The 16,397-nt window shown below is 52.0% G+C and overlaps 1 protein-coding gene across 8 annotated transcripts in view; it reads right to left on the bottom strand.

Moving 5' to 3' along the window:
* Positions 1-16,397, bottom strand: part of LARGE1 (LARGE xylosyl- and glucuronyltransferase 1) — a 548,382-nt gene that overhangs the window by 5,883 nt on the left and 526,102 nt on the right. For all 8 annotated transcript variants that reach the window (XM_073900333.1, XM_073900329.1, XM_073900330.1 and 5 more), the window contains 2 exons: positions 6,045-6,191; positions 685-880 (listed from right to left, as the gene is read on the bottom strand). In XM_073900333.1, coding sequence (XP_073756434.1) covers positions 685-880; positions 6,045-6,191 — 343 coding nt within the window. The remainder of the gene's footprint in view (positions 1-684; positions 881-6,044; positions 6,192-16,397) is intronic.

The raw sequence follows: 16,397 nt of genomic DNA, 5'->3' as shown, positions 1-16,397 counted from the left end.
GTTTTATTGGAACACAGCCACATCCACGTTTAGATACTGTCTATAGGTGAACTACAACCACAGAGTTGAGTAGTTGAAAAGGAGACCTGTCGGCCCCACGGAGCCCCCAAATCTACTATCCGATCTTTTGCAGAAAAAGCTTGCAGACACCTGGTGTAACCTGTTAGAATTCTGCTGATTTCTTTTGAAGTAGGTGTTTAGTAAATATTAGTTGAATGACTGAAAGTGTTTCACAACGAAATATAGCCTGAAAATCATCACTTTTAGTTACAGGGCAGGATAATGAGCTGCATCTCAGCCACATGCCTTCTTGTGTCCCTTATATGGAACTTGGAGAGTGCTGTGTGTTAGTTATATGGCTCAAAGGCCAAGTTGGTGATGGTGTTTTGTCCTCACCATTAAATTGGGTGAGGGTGGGGAGTGAAATGTTTTGTCATAGGACACTCACACTTGCCTGGGTCCTGGCTGGGAATCCAACTCTCACCCAAAGGTGTAGAGAAGGAGCAATTGTTTGGGAATCAGTGGCCATGAGAATTAGCATTGCCACGTTCTCACTTCCGGCCCCTGACCACGTTTCATTCCCTCTCAGGGCTCTGTTCTCTGACCTCCAAGGTCCCCTTTCAGCCCTGAAGCCGACGCTTTCTCCCCCCATGGCGCCAACTACACGACGCCTCACCATCTCACCTGGGCATCCAATTCCATGATATGAGCCACCTTGTTCCAGCCAAAGCCCACAAACCTCCGGTCGTACTCAGGGCAGTCCCTTCTCACGACAACGTACGGCTCGAAATCGGCCTCCCACTCAACACGGTAAGGCGTGGTGGCAGTCCGCCACTTGGCAAAGTTTGTGGGAGCGTGGCCTTTTGTCCAGACGTGGTACCTAGGTCACATGGAGAAAAGCCACTGGGTGAAACGAAGCTCAGCTTCCGCAACAGTGCTGGTTCAGAGGAAGAAAAGGTGTCTGCGGATGCAGTCCTTGCTGTGGGTGGCACGGTGTCCCCCCAAAAGATAGGTTGAAGTCCTAACCCCCAGTACGTGTAGATGTGACCTATTTGGAAAGAGGGTCTTTACAGATGTATCAAGATGAGGTCATGGTGGATTAGGGTGGGCTCTAATCCAACCACTGGGGTCTTTATAAGAAGGAAATGTGGATACTGAGATACACACCGGGAGGATGCCATGGGAAGGTGGAGGCAGAGATTGAAGTGATGTACCCACGAGCCAAGGAATGCCAAGGATGGTCAGCCTCCACCAGAAGCTGGAGAGAGGCAAGGAAGGATTCTTCCCTAGAGCCTTCAGAGGAAGAATGAACCTGCCAACACCTTGATTTTGGATTTCTGGCTTCCGCAACTATGAGAGAATAAATTTCCATTGTGTTGAGCTACCCCGTGTGTAGTATTTTGTTACGGCAGTCCTAGGAAACTAATCCAGTCCGTTATCTACATTCTTCATTAACGAGGAGACTCTCACAATGAAAGGGTAAGTGAATTCCTGGAGGGCTCTGTATCATTTACATGGACCTAACTGCAGGTAAGTCTCTGCTGGTTATTCCGACCAGAGAACACGGTGACCTAGCCCTTGTACCGTGTCCTCCCCCTTGAGGCAGGACCCGTGGCTGTACCACTCCCATGATTATGTCACATCATCTGGCAGAAGGGATCCCTGTAGATGTAACTAAGGTTACTAATCAGTTGACTTTGAGTTAGATAAAGGGGAATTACTGGGGGTGGGGGGAGGGTGGGCCTGGCTGAATCATGAGAATTTTTAGATCTGGGTTTGGAAGAGAGCCACGTGTGAGCTACCAGTGGGAGCCTCGTGGCAAGCAGCCAGCAGGGAAATGGTGACCATAGTCCTCCACGTGCAAGGAAAGGAAGTCAGGGAGCCTAGAGGAGTGTGGCACACTCTGGAGGGGAACTGGAGCCTTGCCCCCACCTTGATTTCAGCCCAGGGAGGCCCTGAGTGAGAATCCAGCCATCCCATGCCCAGATCTCTGACCCTTAGGGACCGTGAGATAATACATTTGTCTTGTTTAAAGCTTCTAAATTTGTGGCAATTCGTTATATAGCAATAGAAAATGAATACAACCATATAACAATAATCATAAGCCAACATTTATTAAGCACTAACTATATACTGGGTATATTGCAAATATTGTATCTTTAGTTTTAAATTCTTATAACTTACTCAATCTCAAGTTACAAATAATAAGGATGGAGCTGGGATTCAAACCCAGACAGCCTGGCTCAAAAGCCAGGGCCCTGGACCACTATGCTGGGTGATCTCTCTTCTGCGTGCCCATCACCCACACTCTCTGGCCTCTACAGAGCAGAGAGTCAGTGATCGGGCACTAAGTTGAAGAGATTAATGAACAAGTAATCTCAAAACCTGACGGGTAGCTATGAGAGAGGGCAGGTCGTGGGGCAGGAATCTCCCTCTGGAAGCTACAAAGAGGTGGCAGGAGCCTGGGAGCCTCGTGAAACAGCGGACCTGGCCCAAGAGCAAGGGGTTAGGGGAAAAGAACATTGCAGAAAAAGGTAATATGAAAGGTGGGACCCCAACAACTTAGGGAGCTTCAGGGAGAAAGGAGCTCACGGTCTGGGGTCCCACCTCCACTCAGGGAGGCTCTAAAGCACATGAGGGTTGAGTGAGAGCTGGCAGTCAGTGTGGCAGGTGGCGCTCTTCTCGTAGGGGACGCGGCCACTTGCTTACTCTGCGCCCTCACCCCCGCCCCCCCCCCCCCAGAGGCTGGACCTCCCTGGGACCCTCATGAACTGCCCAATGAGGCTGAATGGGCACTGGCCAATGGCCAGGCTGGCCGAGGGCAGGGACTTGAATCCCCAGCTCCACGGATTCAGCAAGTGCCTCCAAAACTACGGTCACACAATCGGAAGGAACACAAGAGGCTGAGTAACACCGAGGGCATGGAGTGTGAGAAGGAGGGATACTGCAAGATGTCGGGATTAAGCCAAGAATCAGGCCGGGAAGGAGTTGATTTTCCATTCGTGAACTAGCTCGACAGGTGGTCCCGACACCTGCCACTTGCACAGAGCAGCCCAGCACCACCAGCGGCCGGGCACACACGCTGGCTCAAGCTCGGCACAGCGGGGCTGCCGAACCGGGGTTTGAAACCTGCCTCCGTCGCTTAGGGGCAGAGGCCCTCGGTCAGCAGAACATTTAAACTAGCCTTTACTTCCATCTTGTGTCCCCTGGGGAAAAGAGCACCTATCTTGTTGAATGGCTGGGGAACTTAAATGAGGAAATGTTTATAAAGAGCTTGGCACAGTGCTGGCATACAGTAGGCACTCAATAATGCTCCTGCCCTAAGAGGCAGTTTAACAAGGCGGCTAAAAACAACGGCTCTGGAGCCAGCCTGTCTGGGTTGGAACTCTGTCACTCAGCAGGTGTAGAAAATGTACCTAATTTCCCTGTTCCTTCGTTTCCTTCTCTAGGTAAAATTATTAATAAATAGTAATAATTATTCGTTTCTTTCTCTTGGTAAAACAGAGAGAATCATGCCCGCATCACGGATTTATGACAGCGATGTGAATTCACATCAAGCACCCAGGGCAGTGTCTGATACAGAGTAATGTTTCCAAAAGTGAAGATACGCTCATTACTCCCTCTTGTTTGCCCTAGATATGGTGTCAGTTCACAGGGGGCTGACTCTCCGTGATGTCAATGTATCATAGCCATCTTATTTAGAATACAAACCCTTGGCCTACTGTGTGGGAAAGAGGAAGAGGGGGGAGGGCAGCTGGGTCAGTCCTGTCCCCCGGGTGGGGGGGCAGCATCCGTGAGCTCGGTGGGAAGACGGACAAGCGGTGCCACACAGCTGGTCAGCACGGATCAGGGTGACATGACAGTTCACCTGCCACAAGAGCACGCGCGTGCCTGACTCCGCCCCCCCCCGGAACCCACCATCAGTCCAGGGGACACACTTGTTCTGACATTATCAACACCAGGCAGCCTCCAAAACAACAGAGACGAGAGAGGTTTCCTAGATACGGCATGTGGGATGCCACTCCGGAGAGATCTGGGGGCACCCTGCTTTGAGCAGTGGTTCTCAGACTTGAGCTGCGTATCAGAATCACCTAGGAGACTACAGTTTGACCAATCACTGGGTTCCACCCCCAGAGTTTCTTATCCAGTACATCCGGAACGGGGCTTGAGACCTGACACTTCTACGTTCCCAGGGGATGCTGATGCTACTCGTCCAGGGACCCCGCTCTGAGAACCTAGAGCACCAGCGGGGGTGGGGACGATTTCCCATTCCAGCTGCAATGGGAGGGGGGTCTCAGCTGCAAGGAGACTTGAGAGCTCATCGTTTGGAGGGGAAGGAAGGTGACAAAAGCAATTTCTTGGGGGGAAGGTCAGTAATTTAGCACTTGGCCTCATGGCTTGTGAGCTGCGGACCAGAGCAGGAATCCTGGAAACGGCAGGCCAAACCCGGGCTCCCTTGCCCACAGACGTGGCCTTGAAATGTGTTCTCAAATCACCTGGGGATGGAGATGGAAGGAAAGAGGCCCTGGAAATCTGCCAGGCGTGGAGCCATCAGGCTACGGCATCTGTGGGAGGCTCGGATGAAGATCTGCTCTCAGAGTCTCAATTTTTACCTGCACCTAACATGGATTGGTAAGAACATTCAGGACTCAGTCCAATGATATCTGAGTTAAAAGCATAGGCTCTGCAGCTCCTCAGACCTGGACTGAATCCAGGCTCTGCTGTGTGCTGGTGGTGTGTCCTTGGGTAAGTTATTTGGCTTCTCAGAGCCTCAGTTTCTTTATCTGTAAAAGGGGGATGATAGTATCTGCCTCACAGATTTGTTGTAAGGATTACAAGAGCTGACAACAGTGCCTGGCACAAGTTACGTATTCAACAAATGGCAGTTTTTATTTCTTTCCAAGAAGAAAGAAGTCTGAGTTGGGGGGGCAGTTATTAAACCACTTCAGGCCACTTTCCAGAATTCTGGATAGAGGAAGAAGGCTGGGGTTCGAGTCCTGGCTCCAGCAGGACTCTCCACTCCTCAGTTTATCTGCTTAAAATGTGAAAAAGGATCATCTCTGAATTGTTGAACGAATAACCGATCTCATAGTTATTTTCCCAAAATAAAGTTTGAGAAAACCTTCTAGAAGCTTCTAGTCACTTAACAGTAGTACAGAAACCAAAGTTATTATTATACAAGCTTTTCAATAAAATTCAGATTGCCTGGAAATGTATGATTTTTTTTACTCAAACACAGTGTTGGCCATTCTTCCACGGTTCAAAGTGGAGGTTGCTCTTTAAAATAGGCGCAGATGGGGAGCAGGGGCTCCCTCTTCAGACCGCTCAGTCAAGAGACCGGGGAGGACCCCTATGCCCCCCAAGGGCACTAAATGCCACAGCCTGTTCCCGGGAGTCGGAACCCATTCGCACCTGCACCGTTGTACACACTCCCTGGGCACGTCGGACAGGTGGTGGGGTAGCTCCCCTGCGAGGCCCCCGCAGGACTGGGGGGCGTGGAACATCAGGCAAGTGCGGGGCTTATTTAAAACTGTCACTCGGGCGATGGGAAAGTCAGCTGCCCCATCTGCTGTGTCCAACCCTGGAGTCACCTAGATGCCATTAGCTGATGAAGCTACCGACACCCATCCTAGGCCTGAGGACCGCGGAGTACGGACCACTCCCCAAAAAAGGAAAAGGGGAACAGCAACCATGGTGCTGAACAGGATGGACCCACTTCCCAGATGAATGAAGGAGCAAGCAAACCTAAGAGAGAATTCAGACAGGAGACAGGGTCAGAAACCCAGACAGAAAGAGTAAGCTGACTTCCTACCTACCTTCCTATCTGGACACATGATGCCCACCACCCACGTACAGAGCAAAGCACACAGCATGTGGGAAGAGAGACTAATTCCAAAGACGTAGTTGGGGGCCAATGGTGCTTCTTCTGGCCTTAAGATTGGTCTAAGGTAGCGGCGAACTTCTGGGCCAATAGCTCTGGTGTCTGGTTTCCGGGGACAGGAAGGCCTCGCACACCCCCAGGGGCCGGCACTGGGGCTCCTCACCTGAATGTGAAGAGAGTCCCCATGTCCAGCATTGACAGCAACTCCGCTTTCGACTTGGGGAAAGACAGCCGGTAGCGCAGTGTCTCGAACGCAGGGACGATCATCGCCTTCTTGGTGTTGGCAAGATCGAGCTGGATGATAGACTTCCTGAAAGGAGAGGGCAGGCAGAGACAGGGTCCCCGTGAGGCCAGGCAGAGGTCTTTCCCACCTGAGGGCAGGGAGGGGGCCCAGGGGGCAGAGGACAGAAAGCCCAAGTCAAACCCTCAGTTTAAAGATGGGGAAACTGAGGCCCGGGGAGGCCAAGCAGCTTGTCCAATACCACTCAGGAGTCCAGAGAAGAAAGGCTGCCTCTGAGTCAAAAAATGGAGTCTCCCTGGAGAGTGAACCGAGGGCAGGCCAGATAGGAGGGGCTGGGAGACCCTCCCTCACTTTCACAGTGAGTGTCCCTGGCAGAGCCAAGTGCAGAAGGCAGGTCTCCCAGGACCCACAGGGGTTGGAGTCCAGCCTGCAGGGTCCACTGGGCTGGCTCTCCACTCCTGCACCACTGGCCACATGGGAGCGTCGGACAGCAAGTTGATGAGATGAGCCCCAACCTGGGCATTTCTGGGTCCCATCTCTTGGACTTCTCAACCCCTCAAATCCCCCAGACCCTGAGCCTTGAGAGTCATCAGACCCACCCTATGCCGCCAGCACCTAACACAACAGAGCTCGGATCCCACGTGAGGGTGGGACATTCTCCACGCGCTTCCTCACTCCCACCTTTGAGGCTGCCCTTCTGCTCTACTCCTCTGAGACCCAGCTCCTGCCCTTCTACATTTGTCAGCCACTGCCCAGCTCTGCGGCCATCATTTTGAAAGGGAGAAAGGCTTAGAGAGGGACACAGAGCAGGAGGCTTGTAATGAACAGACAGGGTTTGAATCCTGGCTCCGTCACTTGGTGAGTCTTGCCGTATTGGGCAAGTAATTTAGCTTCTAACTACCTCAGGTTCCTCCTTCCTAAAATGGGGCAATGATTTACCTCCCTCCTGGAGCTGTCGTGGAGGCTGAACGAGGTAACATAAATACAAATACCATTTGGCACACTTGGTACGTGGCTGACCTGTAGCAACACATGGTCACTGTTCTACCATAACACGGTCCTTATTCCCTGGCTTGATCTCCCAATGATCCCTTTTGGCCATGACTTTGGTACTTCATTCTGGCTTCCTGCTCAGACCCCTGGCTCTTGGGACTCAGTGCCAGGGAGGGCTATTTGCTTATCATCTCTGAAGTAGAGAAAGCAGTCTTTCTTGGGGTAATCAAAGCATTGGAAGGCATTTTGCAAAATACTGGAAGTATTTTGGAAGTAGCAGCCTTCCATAGCAATGCGACTTATCGCTGTATTACTAAAGTCACTTCACTTTGAACTTGTGCATAAGCAGGGATGGGTCTGCAAAGGGGAGTCGTGCTACCACGAAGGAAAACTGTGTTAGCCGAGGCCAGTGTGGGGCAAGAACAGGGCGGCCGTTTGAGAAGGACGAGGCAGAGTTTGGTATCCATGAGTGATGAGGTCAGAGGAAGGACTGGTGTCAGAAGACAGCCCTGGGGAAGGGGGGAAGGGGGGAATCGGTGGCATCAGCGCCCCCTAGAGAGGGCGTGGCTGAGATGGACCAGGTCATTTTAGAATCCTCTGAATAGCAGTTGCAATTCATTCTTTATAATTAGGCTTAAATATATACCAAATGCTATATGACCCTGATGTCACTATTTCTGGGGAGACTCATAAAGGATGACACCAAGATAGAATCGGGGTGAGCTATATTTAGCCAGTTGGAGGACCAGTAGCCTGAGTCAGCCTGCTTTGGTCTGCATTCCTCTCCTGCTTTGTCTCTCTGAACGATGACTTCCCAGTTGCCAAACATCCGAGATTCCCTCACCCATGGCCAAGTATTCTCTTCTCAATCAATTCTCTATTGGACATAGGCAGAATGGGGGCTTGCTGCCTTTCCTCCAGGAAAACTAGATCCCTTATCTGTCGGTTCTGGGTATCGGGGATGGGACACAGGGTCTGGGGGATATCCTTGGACTCACTAGATGGCAAAGCCCCTGCAGCCACCAGGAAGGAGGGAGAGGAGAGGCACCCAGCATGGGTGGTTGCTACTCATTCAACAATCCTGGAGCGTACCTACTATGTGCTAGGCACTTGCAGACACAGAGTGAACAGAACAGCCCGAGTCCTTCCTGCCTGGTATTCACATTCTTGTCGCAAACATCTCAGGATGCTAAAAGCCCAAGATTGCATCTGCAGCTAATTATGTTAAGGTAATTGGGAAAAGCGTGGGAGGCCAGGAGCACTGAACCACAAAGGGATGGGCAAAGCGTGTACACACATCCACAACAGAGGTCTGTGGATGCACGTGTCTGCCTCTGTTACTATTATGATCACGGTTACAGTAGCCACTTCCCGGACTGCCCTGCTCAAAGATGATTCTCTTTCTCATGGTCCCTGCATGTAGGAGCAGCTCTGGGAACTCAGGGCCAGGGGTAGATGCTTGACTCAAGCTGAGCAAATCAGTTTCTCACTCCTGGAAATCTGAACAGAGATGCCGAGATTGGAAACCTAAGAGCCGACATGCGCTAACGTCAGGCAGTTCTCTAGAGGCTTCTGAACTTCAGCTGCAGAGGGGCCCAGAGCTGCCCTGGTTAATTATGGTCTCAAGTATCGGTTTTCCAAATTCTACTTTGGTGCCATAAGAAATACCACTCAACTGTTTTTTTTCTTTCTTTTTGTTTTGTTTTCCTTTGATTTCTTTTCATTTCAATGAAGCTGCCCACTGTTGGTCTCTGTTGCTTACAACCAAAGCACGCTGACTGATAACATTGCACGTTCCAGAGTATGGAGACCCAGCAAGCAGCATGCCTTACAAAATGCAGCCTGAGAAAGTTCTTATTTCTGTCTGCAGAGAGAGCATCAGATCCTGGAGTGCCTTCTAAAACTCCCTTTAATCTCACTGAAACACAAACTGCCACCAAGATGGATTTGTAACTAGATAGGTCCATTTCAGATTCAGTCCAAAGACGTTTGGATATTGATGTCCTGAATGGGTCTCATTATGAAGTTTCAGCAATAAAGTGGTTTCAGGATACTGACTCCGAGCACATCTGCTCACTGAGCTGGGAATGATATAGCTTGGGCCCTTCCGCAAGGTTTCCTGTCGGTATATCCTTCCCTTGCTGGGGGTTTGCTGAGCCCCTGGGGATGTACAATGTGCCTCCACCATTTATCTGGAAAGGGAGTCCTGCAGGAGATAGAGTGTTTCAAATGAGCAGAATCTTCTGGGGAGATTGGCTAGACTGGGGGCCAAGAGATGTGAGTGCTGCAGCCAGCCCGGACAAGCTGAGTGGCTTTGGGTCATGTCTCACATCTTTTAGAATGTTAAATCTAGAGTGACACTGAAGATTCTGGAAGGTACTCTAGTGCAGTAGCAATCAGACACACTTGGCTTCTAGCTTGGACTCTACTGCTCCTCTTAGAAAGTCACTTGAACCATTCTGAGTCTCAGAGTTCATGCTCTTGTTAAATACTTTGGTGAGGAAAAGCACACGTGCACATGGGAGTCCTTGGTGCAATGCCCAGCCCACATTGAGCACCGTGTGTATGGTGGTTAAGCCTGTGATGGTTGCTTTTATGTGTCAGCTTGGCTCACCGAGGGTGCCGGCTGTTTGGTCAAATGCTCATCGAAATGTTGCTGTGAGGATATTTTGTGGACATAATTAATGTTTACAAGCAGTTGACTTTAAATGCCCTTGGCCTCAACAATGTGGGTGGGCCTCATCTAATCAGTCGAAGGATGCCAGAGCCAACACTGAGCTTCCCTGGGGAAGAAGAGATTCTGCCTCTGGACTGTCACATCAAAATCCTGCCTGAGTTTCCAGCCTGCTGGCCTGTCTTACGGATTTCAGACTTGCCAGTCCTCACAGTGCCTTAAAAGAACTCTCCATCTTGCTGGTTCTATTTCTCTGAAGAATCCTGGTTGATGCACGTCCTTGCTTCTCACCCAAGACCCTTTCAGAAATATTCCCAAACCTACTACAACATTTGTGGACTGAAGAACTCTTAAAAGGTTTCTACTGAAGTAGTTCAGAACCCTGCTTGTACAACAGAGAGCAAAGCAAATACACGTGACTTGGAACCAGCTGGCCCCGGGGTTCAAATTCTGCCCGCCACTCTCTTATGACCTTGGGCACGATATTCAACTTCTTGTGGTCACAGGTTCCCCGGCTATAAAATGGAGATGATAACCCTTATCAATCAGGGTCGCTGAAAGGATGAAGCGAAACAGTCCCCTAGGGCCTGACCCAGTGCCTGACTTACAGTAACTGCTAACAAACGAGCCCACTTCCCGTTTCTGCCTCGGCTTACCAGTGGGCCTCCTGCCGGAGATGGGTGAGTGCAGAGGAGTCAGGAAAGGCAACAGACTCTTGCAACCAGGGCAGGATTTTGTTGCCAACCTGCTTATCTATGGAAACAGAATATATTAGATCTCAGTCTCCAGCCAGCTCTCTGGATCCTTCTGTCAGAAACCATTCAGGTGTTCCTGACAGAGTAAGTTTGGCCCCTCTGATCTGGTGGAGCTGGAGGTCACCGGGGACCGGCTGGGGCAGGGAGGGACTGAGCACTGGGCAGCGTCCGTCTTCAAGCCCCCCAGGCCTCCCGCACATCTTCCCTCAGCGTCTCCCCTCCACTTACTCAAGTGTGCAAATAGCTCACAGCCTGTTTGGCACCCACCTGGGAAAAGCGGCGAGCAGGGGGGAGAACGTGAGGGTAGTGAGGATTCCTATACCAACCGAGTGGGTGGCCAGGGGCCGCCTGGAGACTCGCACGGCTCAGCATTATGTCAGAGACACAGCACAAAGGGGACGCTGTGAGGAAGATGGGCTTCCTGGGGTTTAGAAAGACCAAACCCCGCGACGGGATCCTGGCAGTGGGTTGTGAGTACGCACACCCACACACGGGCACACGCGCGTGCACACACACACACACACACACACACACTCGTACCCCTCCATCTCTCTCCTTTTCACCCCATCCTCAAGGCGGGTCTCTGTCACCAGGGAGACAGCCCAGGAGCCCGGCACAGAGAGATTTTGGGAAAGCATCTCAGAGAAGTAAGGAACAATGGGGTGTGGCAGAGTTCTTCCGACTTCAGTGGTGGGGACGTGGCCTCGGGCTGCCCAGGTCCGCCTTCTGGCCGGTTACTTGTCCTCCCTCTTCCACTTCCTGAGTCAGTGATGATGGGGGTTGGTGACAACAGCAGTGATCTCACTGGGGGTCTGTGAGGGCCAAGCAGTCCCCACGCCCTGCAGATGAGAAGCGCCCCATGCACCCTGGCCGTGACCACGACCGCTGCCCATCCTCGGGCGCCGGCCCGACCACGGTCACAAAGCCTGGCGCCAACGATCGCCGAGGCTCCGCCGGTTTGTTTCCTCACTCGCTCCGCCACGTGCCAGGCACTGCGCACTCGGGAGACATCAGGAAACACAGCAGGCAGAGATTCCTGTCCTCGTGGGGCTGACATTTCTGGGACGGAGCCAGAACCGTGAGTGAATTACGGAGAAAGCCAGAGAAAGCCAGAATTTCCGTGCGGGAGAACAGAGCTGGGTCAGGGGCATGAGGAATGCCAGGGCTGGGGGACGGGTTGCAGTCTGAGATGGGGGGCTGCAGGCAGGCCTCGTGGAGAAGGGTAGGCAGTAGGGGAGGGGGCTGTCATGCGGCGATCTGGGGCGGGAGCTTTCTAGGCTAAGGAAACAGCCAGTGCAGAGGCCCTAATGACAAGAGCACAATAAGGGACAGGGAGAGTCCCTAAACATGGGGCCGGAGAGGCAGTGGGGGCAGGAGAGCTGCAGGTCCTAGACGGTCTCATAGATCACTGAAGGCTGAGAGGGAGCAAAAGAACGCCACCCCTCTCTCCTCCAAAGGTGTCCATGTCCTAATCCCAGACACCTGGCGATCTGGAACGTTCCATGGCAAGCAGGGCTTTGCAGATGTGATTAAGGATGCTGAGATGCGGGAAGAGGACCCTGTGTTATCTGAGTGATCATGAGGGTCCTGATACGAGAGAGGCAGGAGGGTCTGAGTCAGCAAGGAGATGCGATGATGGAAGCAGAGGGAGGATGACGTGCCACGAGTCACAGAACGTGGATCCCCCTAGAGGGTGAGAAACATTCTCCCCTAGAGCCTCCAGCAAGAACGCAGGCTGTGGAGACCTCGATTTCAGCCCCGTGACACCGGGTTCTGATCCTTGACCTCCAGAACTGCAAGATAAAACATTTGTGTGGTTTTCAGCGGCCACGTTTGTGGTGATCTGTTACCACAGCTAGAGGAAACCGATACCGAGGGCTTGGGGTTTTACTTAGTGAGTTGGGGCGCCACTGGGGAACGCTGAGGTAAGGAGTGAAATGAGCTGCTTTCTAGATTAAGGAATCCCTCCGGCTTCTGTGGTGGTAACAGACTGCACGGTTGCATGGTGGAAGCAGGGAGATCAAGCAGGGGGCTCCCGAGCTGATACGGCTGAGCTAGCTTGGACTTCGAGAGTCACAATGAAGGCGAAAAGAACTGGCCTGGCTCTAGAACCAGCAGGATTTCCTTGCCCACTGGGCATGGGGTGTGAAAGCGAAGGACTGGAGATGACCCAGGACTCTTGGCTTGCATCACAGGAAGACCGAAGTGGCCATCAAATGAGATGCTGGTGTAAGCTTTTTGGGGAGGATGAGACTTAGGTTTTGAACAGTTTGTCTGAGATGCTGGAGAGAACTAGGCAGAGATGATGAGGAGGCTGTTGGATTACACGAGTTTTGAGGTCAAGAGACAGGGCTGGGTAGGGATATTCTGGGGATCAGTGGCAGGTGCATTTAAAGCCACGAGACTGAACAACATCACCGAAGGAGGGTAGGAGAAGAGAGGTAGCCATCGATGAGCACTATAGGGAGGGACTCAGAAGATCGAAGAACCACCTGGAGACAGGGACGCACTTCAGTAAGCCAAGAGGAAAGAAACGGAGGGGCCATCAGCAGTCAGAGGCTGCTGAGAAGTCAAGACGAGAGGTGGAGGCTGGATTTTGGCAACGTGGCTTCTTCCTTGATTGCTGGCACCTGGAACAGGACCTGAAGAAGCCGAGACCAGCTAGTCGGAGGGCGTCAGGCTATGGCCATTTGGAGAGGCATTGCCCTAGTTCTGCAGAAACGAATCAACTCAACATAAGAGCAGGGTCGAATCGTTGGTCAGGAGTGGGATCACGTCACCGTGTTGGCCCCGTGTCCCCCGTCCGGAGTGCACACGGGTGGTCAGAGCGGGGGCTGGCTACAGTGGAAGCAGGATGCTCACAGAGGCCGGGGTAACCGACCAAGAAATGGGACCTTCTACTTGGCAAAAACATACAACCTTGTCACGAGTATCTTGGCCGTAAAAAATGTTTAGTTTCACCTTAGTGATTAGAGATTGGAAAGAATTGATGTACATGGTGCAGAGGAGAGGAACTATGTCAAACTTCCTAATACTCAACCCTTTAGCAATGAGGTGGGAGGGAGGAGGGGAGGACCCCCTCTGAGGGTCCCCAAAACGGTCACGCTTGCCTGAAAATGGGACCTGAGTTACATGCCCATTTCCCTTAAAGGTTCAGCGGACTCCTTTCTCTCTCCTTGTATGCATTTGACTCTATTCAGAATTCCCTGAAACAAACGCTTCCTCTCTCACGGGTGTGGGCTTGGACACTGGCAACCCAATCTGGTGTCACCTTCAGGAAAACAAAATGAGAGAAGTAATCTACCTCTGACGTAAATAAAGAGAAAGCACAGTCAAGTTTAAAACAGAACGAGATGGTTTTGCAATTATCTCCTGTTCCAGTCTGTCGGCATTGGGTGTTGGGGGGAGAAGGGGGCAGGCCCAGACAGCTGCAGGGCTGGGGCAGGCAGGCTGCTCGAGAGCAGTGGACGCCAGCCTTCAGTGCCGGGCAGACACGAGAGGGAAGGACAGGGGGGTGGGATGAACCAGGACCCACGCCTGTCGCCGCAATGCTCTTCAACTCCGGCCCGCGGCAGGCCCTTGGGATCGCGGCATCTGCCGTGTGGCCAGACCGTCTGATGGTTCAGGAGGAGCCAACTAAAATTATTTCAACACATTGGAGGGCCGAGTCTCTCTCAGGGGAACGCCCGTGTCAAGGGAGGCCGAATAGTAAGAAACAGCGCGCGATCCTTTAGACAACAGAGACCCTATCTTCATGCCACTGCTGCACTATTGTGTGATCATGGGCAATTTGCTTAACTCTCTGGGCTTTTGTCTCCTTATCTTGATAATAAATATTTCACAGACTTGGTTATTAAGAGAACTAAGATAATATACTCATTAATTAATGGATATTTATGAGGCCAGACATAGACACGGAGTGCCGAGCTCACAGGGCAGGGAGGAAGACAGCAGTGCCGGGCTCTGTGGTGCAGGGTCGTAGAGAGCTTCCCACCACTGTCCTCTAAGAAGCAGGAGTTAGTGCGTCCGTGGAGGGGCTTCTAAACATTTGCAAAGCTCTGGAAATGAGAAAGCATACAGGATTTGGGGGGAACTGCATTTCTTAGAAATGCCCGGTACACTGTAGGTGGTGGATACATGGTAATAAAGAGTGCTTATGTATATTTTGTACCAAGCACCTTAAGCACGTTAGATGCTTTACTTCTTTAATTTTCTTCACTTCTTTAATCATTGCCACGTGTGACAGAGGCACTAGTATTTCCGGTTTACTGATAAAGTCATGAAAACTCCAAGAGGTTCAGCAATTTGCCTTATAACCTAGCTGGCAGGTGCACCCACTGTCATCATATCGTCATCCTCAAGGGAAGGCAATCGCTGTATCCGTTAAGGCTGCACCAGCTTAGAAGTAACTGGGAAAGATCATCAATCACGGGCTCTGTCTGAGTCAAGTCTGTTAATGCAGTGACTTTGCAACTGGAGCAATGAGCCTCTTGGAGTCCACGGGTCAAGGCAGCTGATGGAAGAGCAGTGTGGGACCAGGAGGGAGGGACACGGCCAAAGGCCGGCACGCAGTGTCTGGAGAGGCAGAGACGTGCGCACTGACCTACTGGCTTTACTGGGCCTCCTACATTGGTCATTTCCTTCCTTCAAACTAGTGGAATCTGCCATTGACCCCCTGGACCTGGCCAAAGTCAGCGGTGTCCCCTCCTTGTCAAATCTGGCAGACTTGTCCATGCTCATCTTCCTCACCTCCTCTCTCCTTTGGCGCTAAGACCACTCCCTCCGCCCATAGCTGGGGAACTCCATCCCAGAATTCTGGAAGCATCTTCCCACTTGCTACGGCTTGGATCAGGGAATTGCTTTGTGCATCAGTCCTCGTGGTGCTGGTTACCATCTGGGTACCTCCTGTGGCCTCTACCCCTTGGGCAGGGGTAGTGGTGGGGGGGATCCTCGATCTGTGTCCATGCGAACTTCTGCTCCCATAACGGAACTAGCTGAGCTGATATTTGTGGCAATGTCATGAGTGGCTGAGGCCGGTGCTGACAAGGGACACACTGCTAGGAACCGTGGCCTGAAGGCACCAGGGCTGCCGTCACAAAGCCAGGTGACAGGGAGGCTCATCAGCCCTCGGGAGTGCTGGATTGGCAGAGCCCAGCCCAATGTCAGAGGGCATGCTGTTTGATCAAACCCGAGCTGTAAGGAGTCCAAGCGGTTCTCCCAAGTTCCCGGGGACTGAGGTGAAAGTTATATTAAAAGGGGATAGGAGGCAGAAAGGCAGCTTTGTGCTGGAGCGCCCACCTGTTTCAGAAACCCCAGAACAGCCTCACCCTTTCTATTAAGGCTCTGTGCTCAGCCAGCAGCAGGAGCTTGGTTCCCGGCTCCTCTACTGCCCCCTTTCCTGGCCTTGATGCATCCCCTGGATGTCGAGCCACATCTCCGGGCCTGGTTCTTTCGGGACTGTTTCATGCGCTGGCGATGGTGGGAGGTGGCGGTTCTAACAGCGTGCAGTCGCTTATGTGCACCTACCGGCCCTGCCAGGCCTGAGGTCAGGGGTGACCCTTGCTCATGGCTGGGTTTCTAGCTCCACACAGTAGGCACTCAACAAATGTACAGGGAAGGAAGGAATCGGTCTGTGGTTGGCATATGGAGAAGAAGATGGTATTGTGAAGACCGTCCTTTGGAGATGACAGTTTCCAAAACAGGGTTGAAATTGTAGTCCTGCCACGTAAGCCACAGGACTTTGGGGCAAATTTATCTTCTGCATTTTCATCTTCCCCCTTGGATAATGGGAATGAAGGCCCTGAGCACTGACTGCGTTGTCATAAAAAAGGGAACATGTGTCGAGCACCGAGC

Source organism: Callorhinus ursinus, unplaced genomic scaffold (genome assembly GCF_003265705.2).
Source record: "Callorhinus ursinus isolate GAN/ISIS: 27379988/994484 unplaced genomic scaffold, GSC_fseal_2.0 scaffold14, whole genome shotgun sequence".
Lineage (NCBI taxonomy): Eukaryota > Metazoa > Chordata > Mammalia > Carnivora > Otariidae > Callorhinus > Callorhinus ursinus.
The sequence above is the reverse complement of the archived record's forward strand: the minus strand, read 5'-3'. Positions and strand labels throughout refer to the sequence as shown.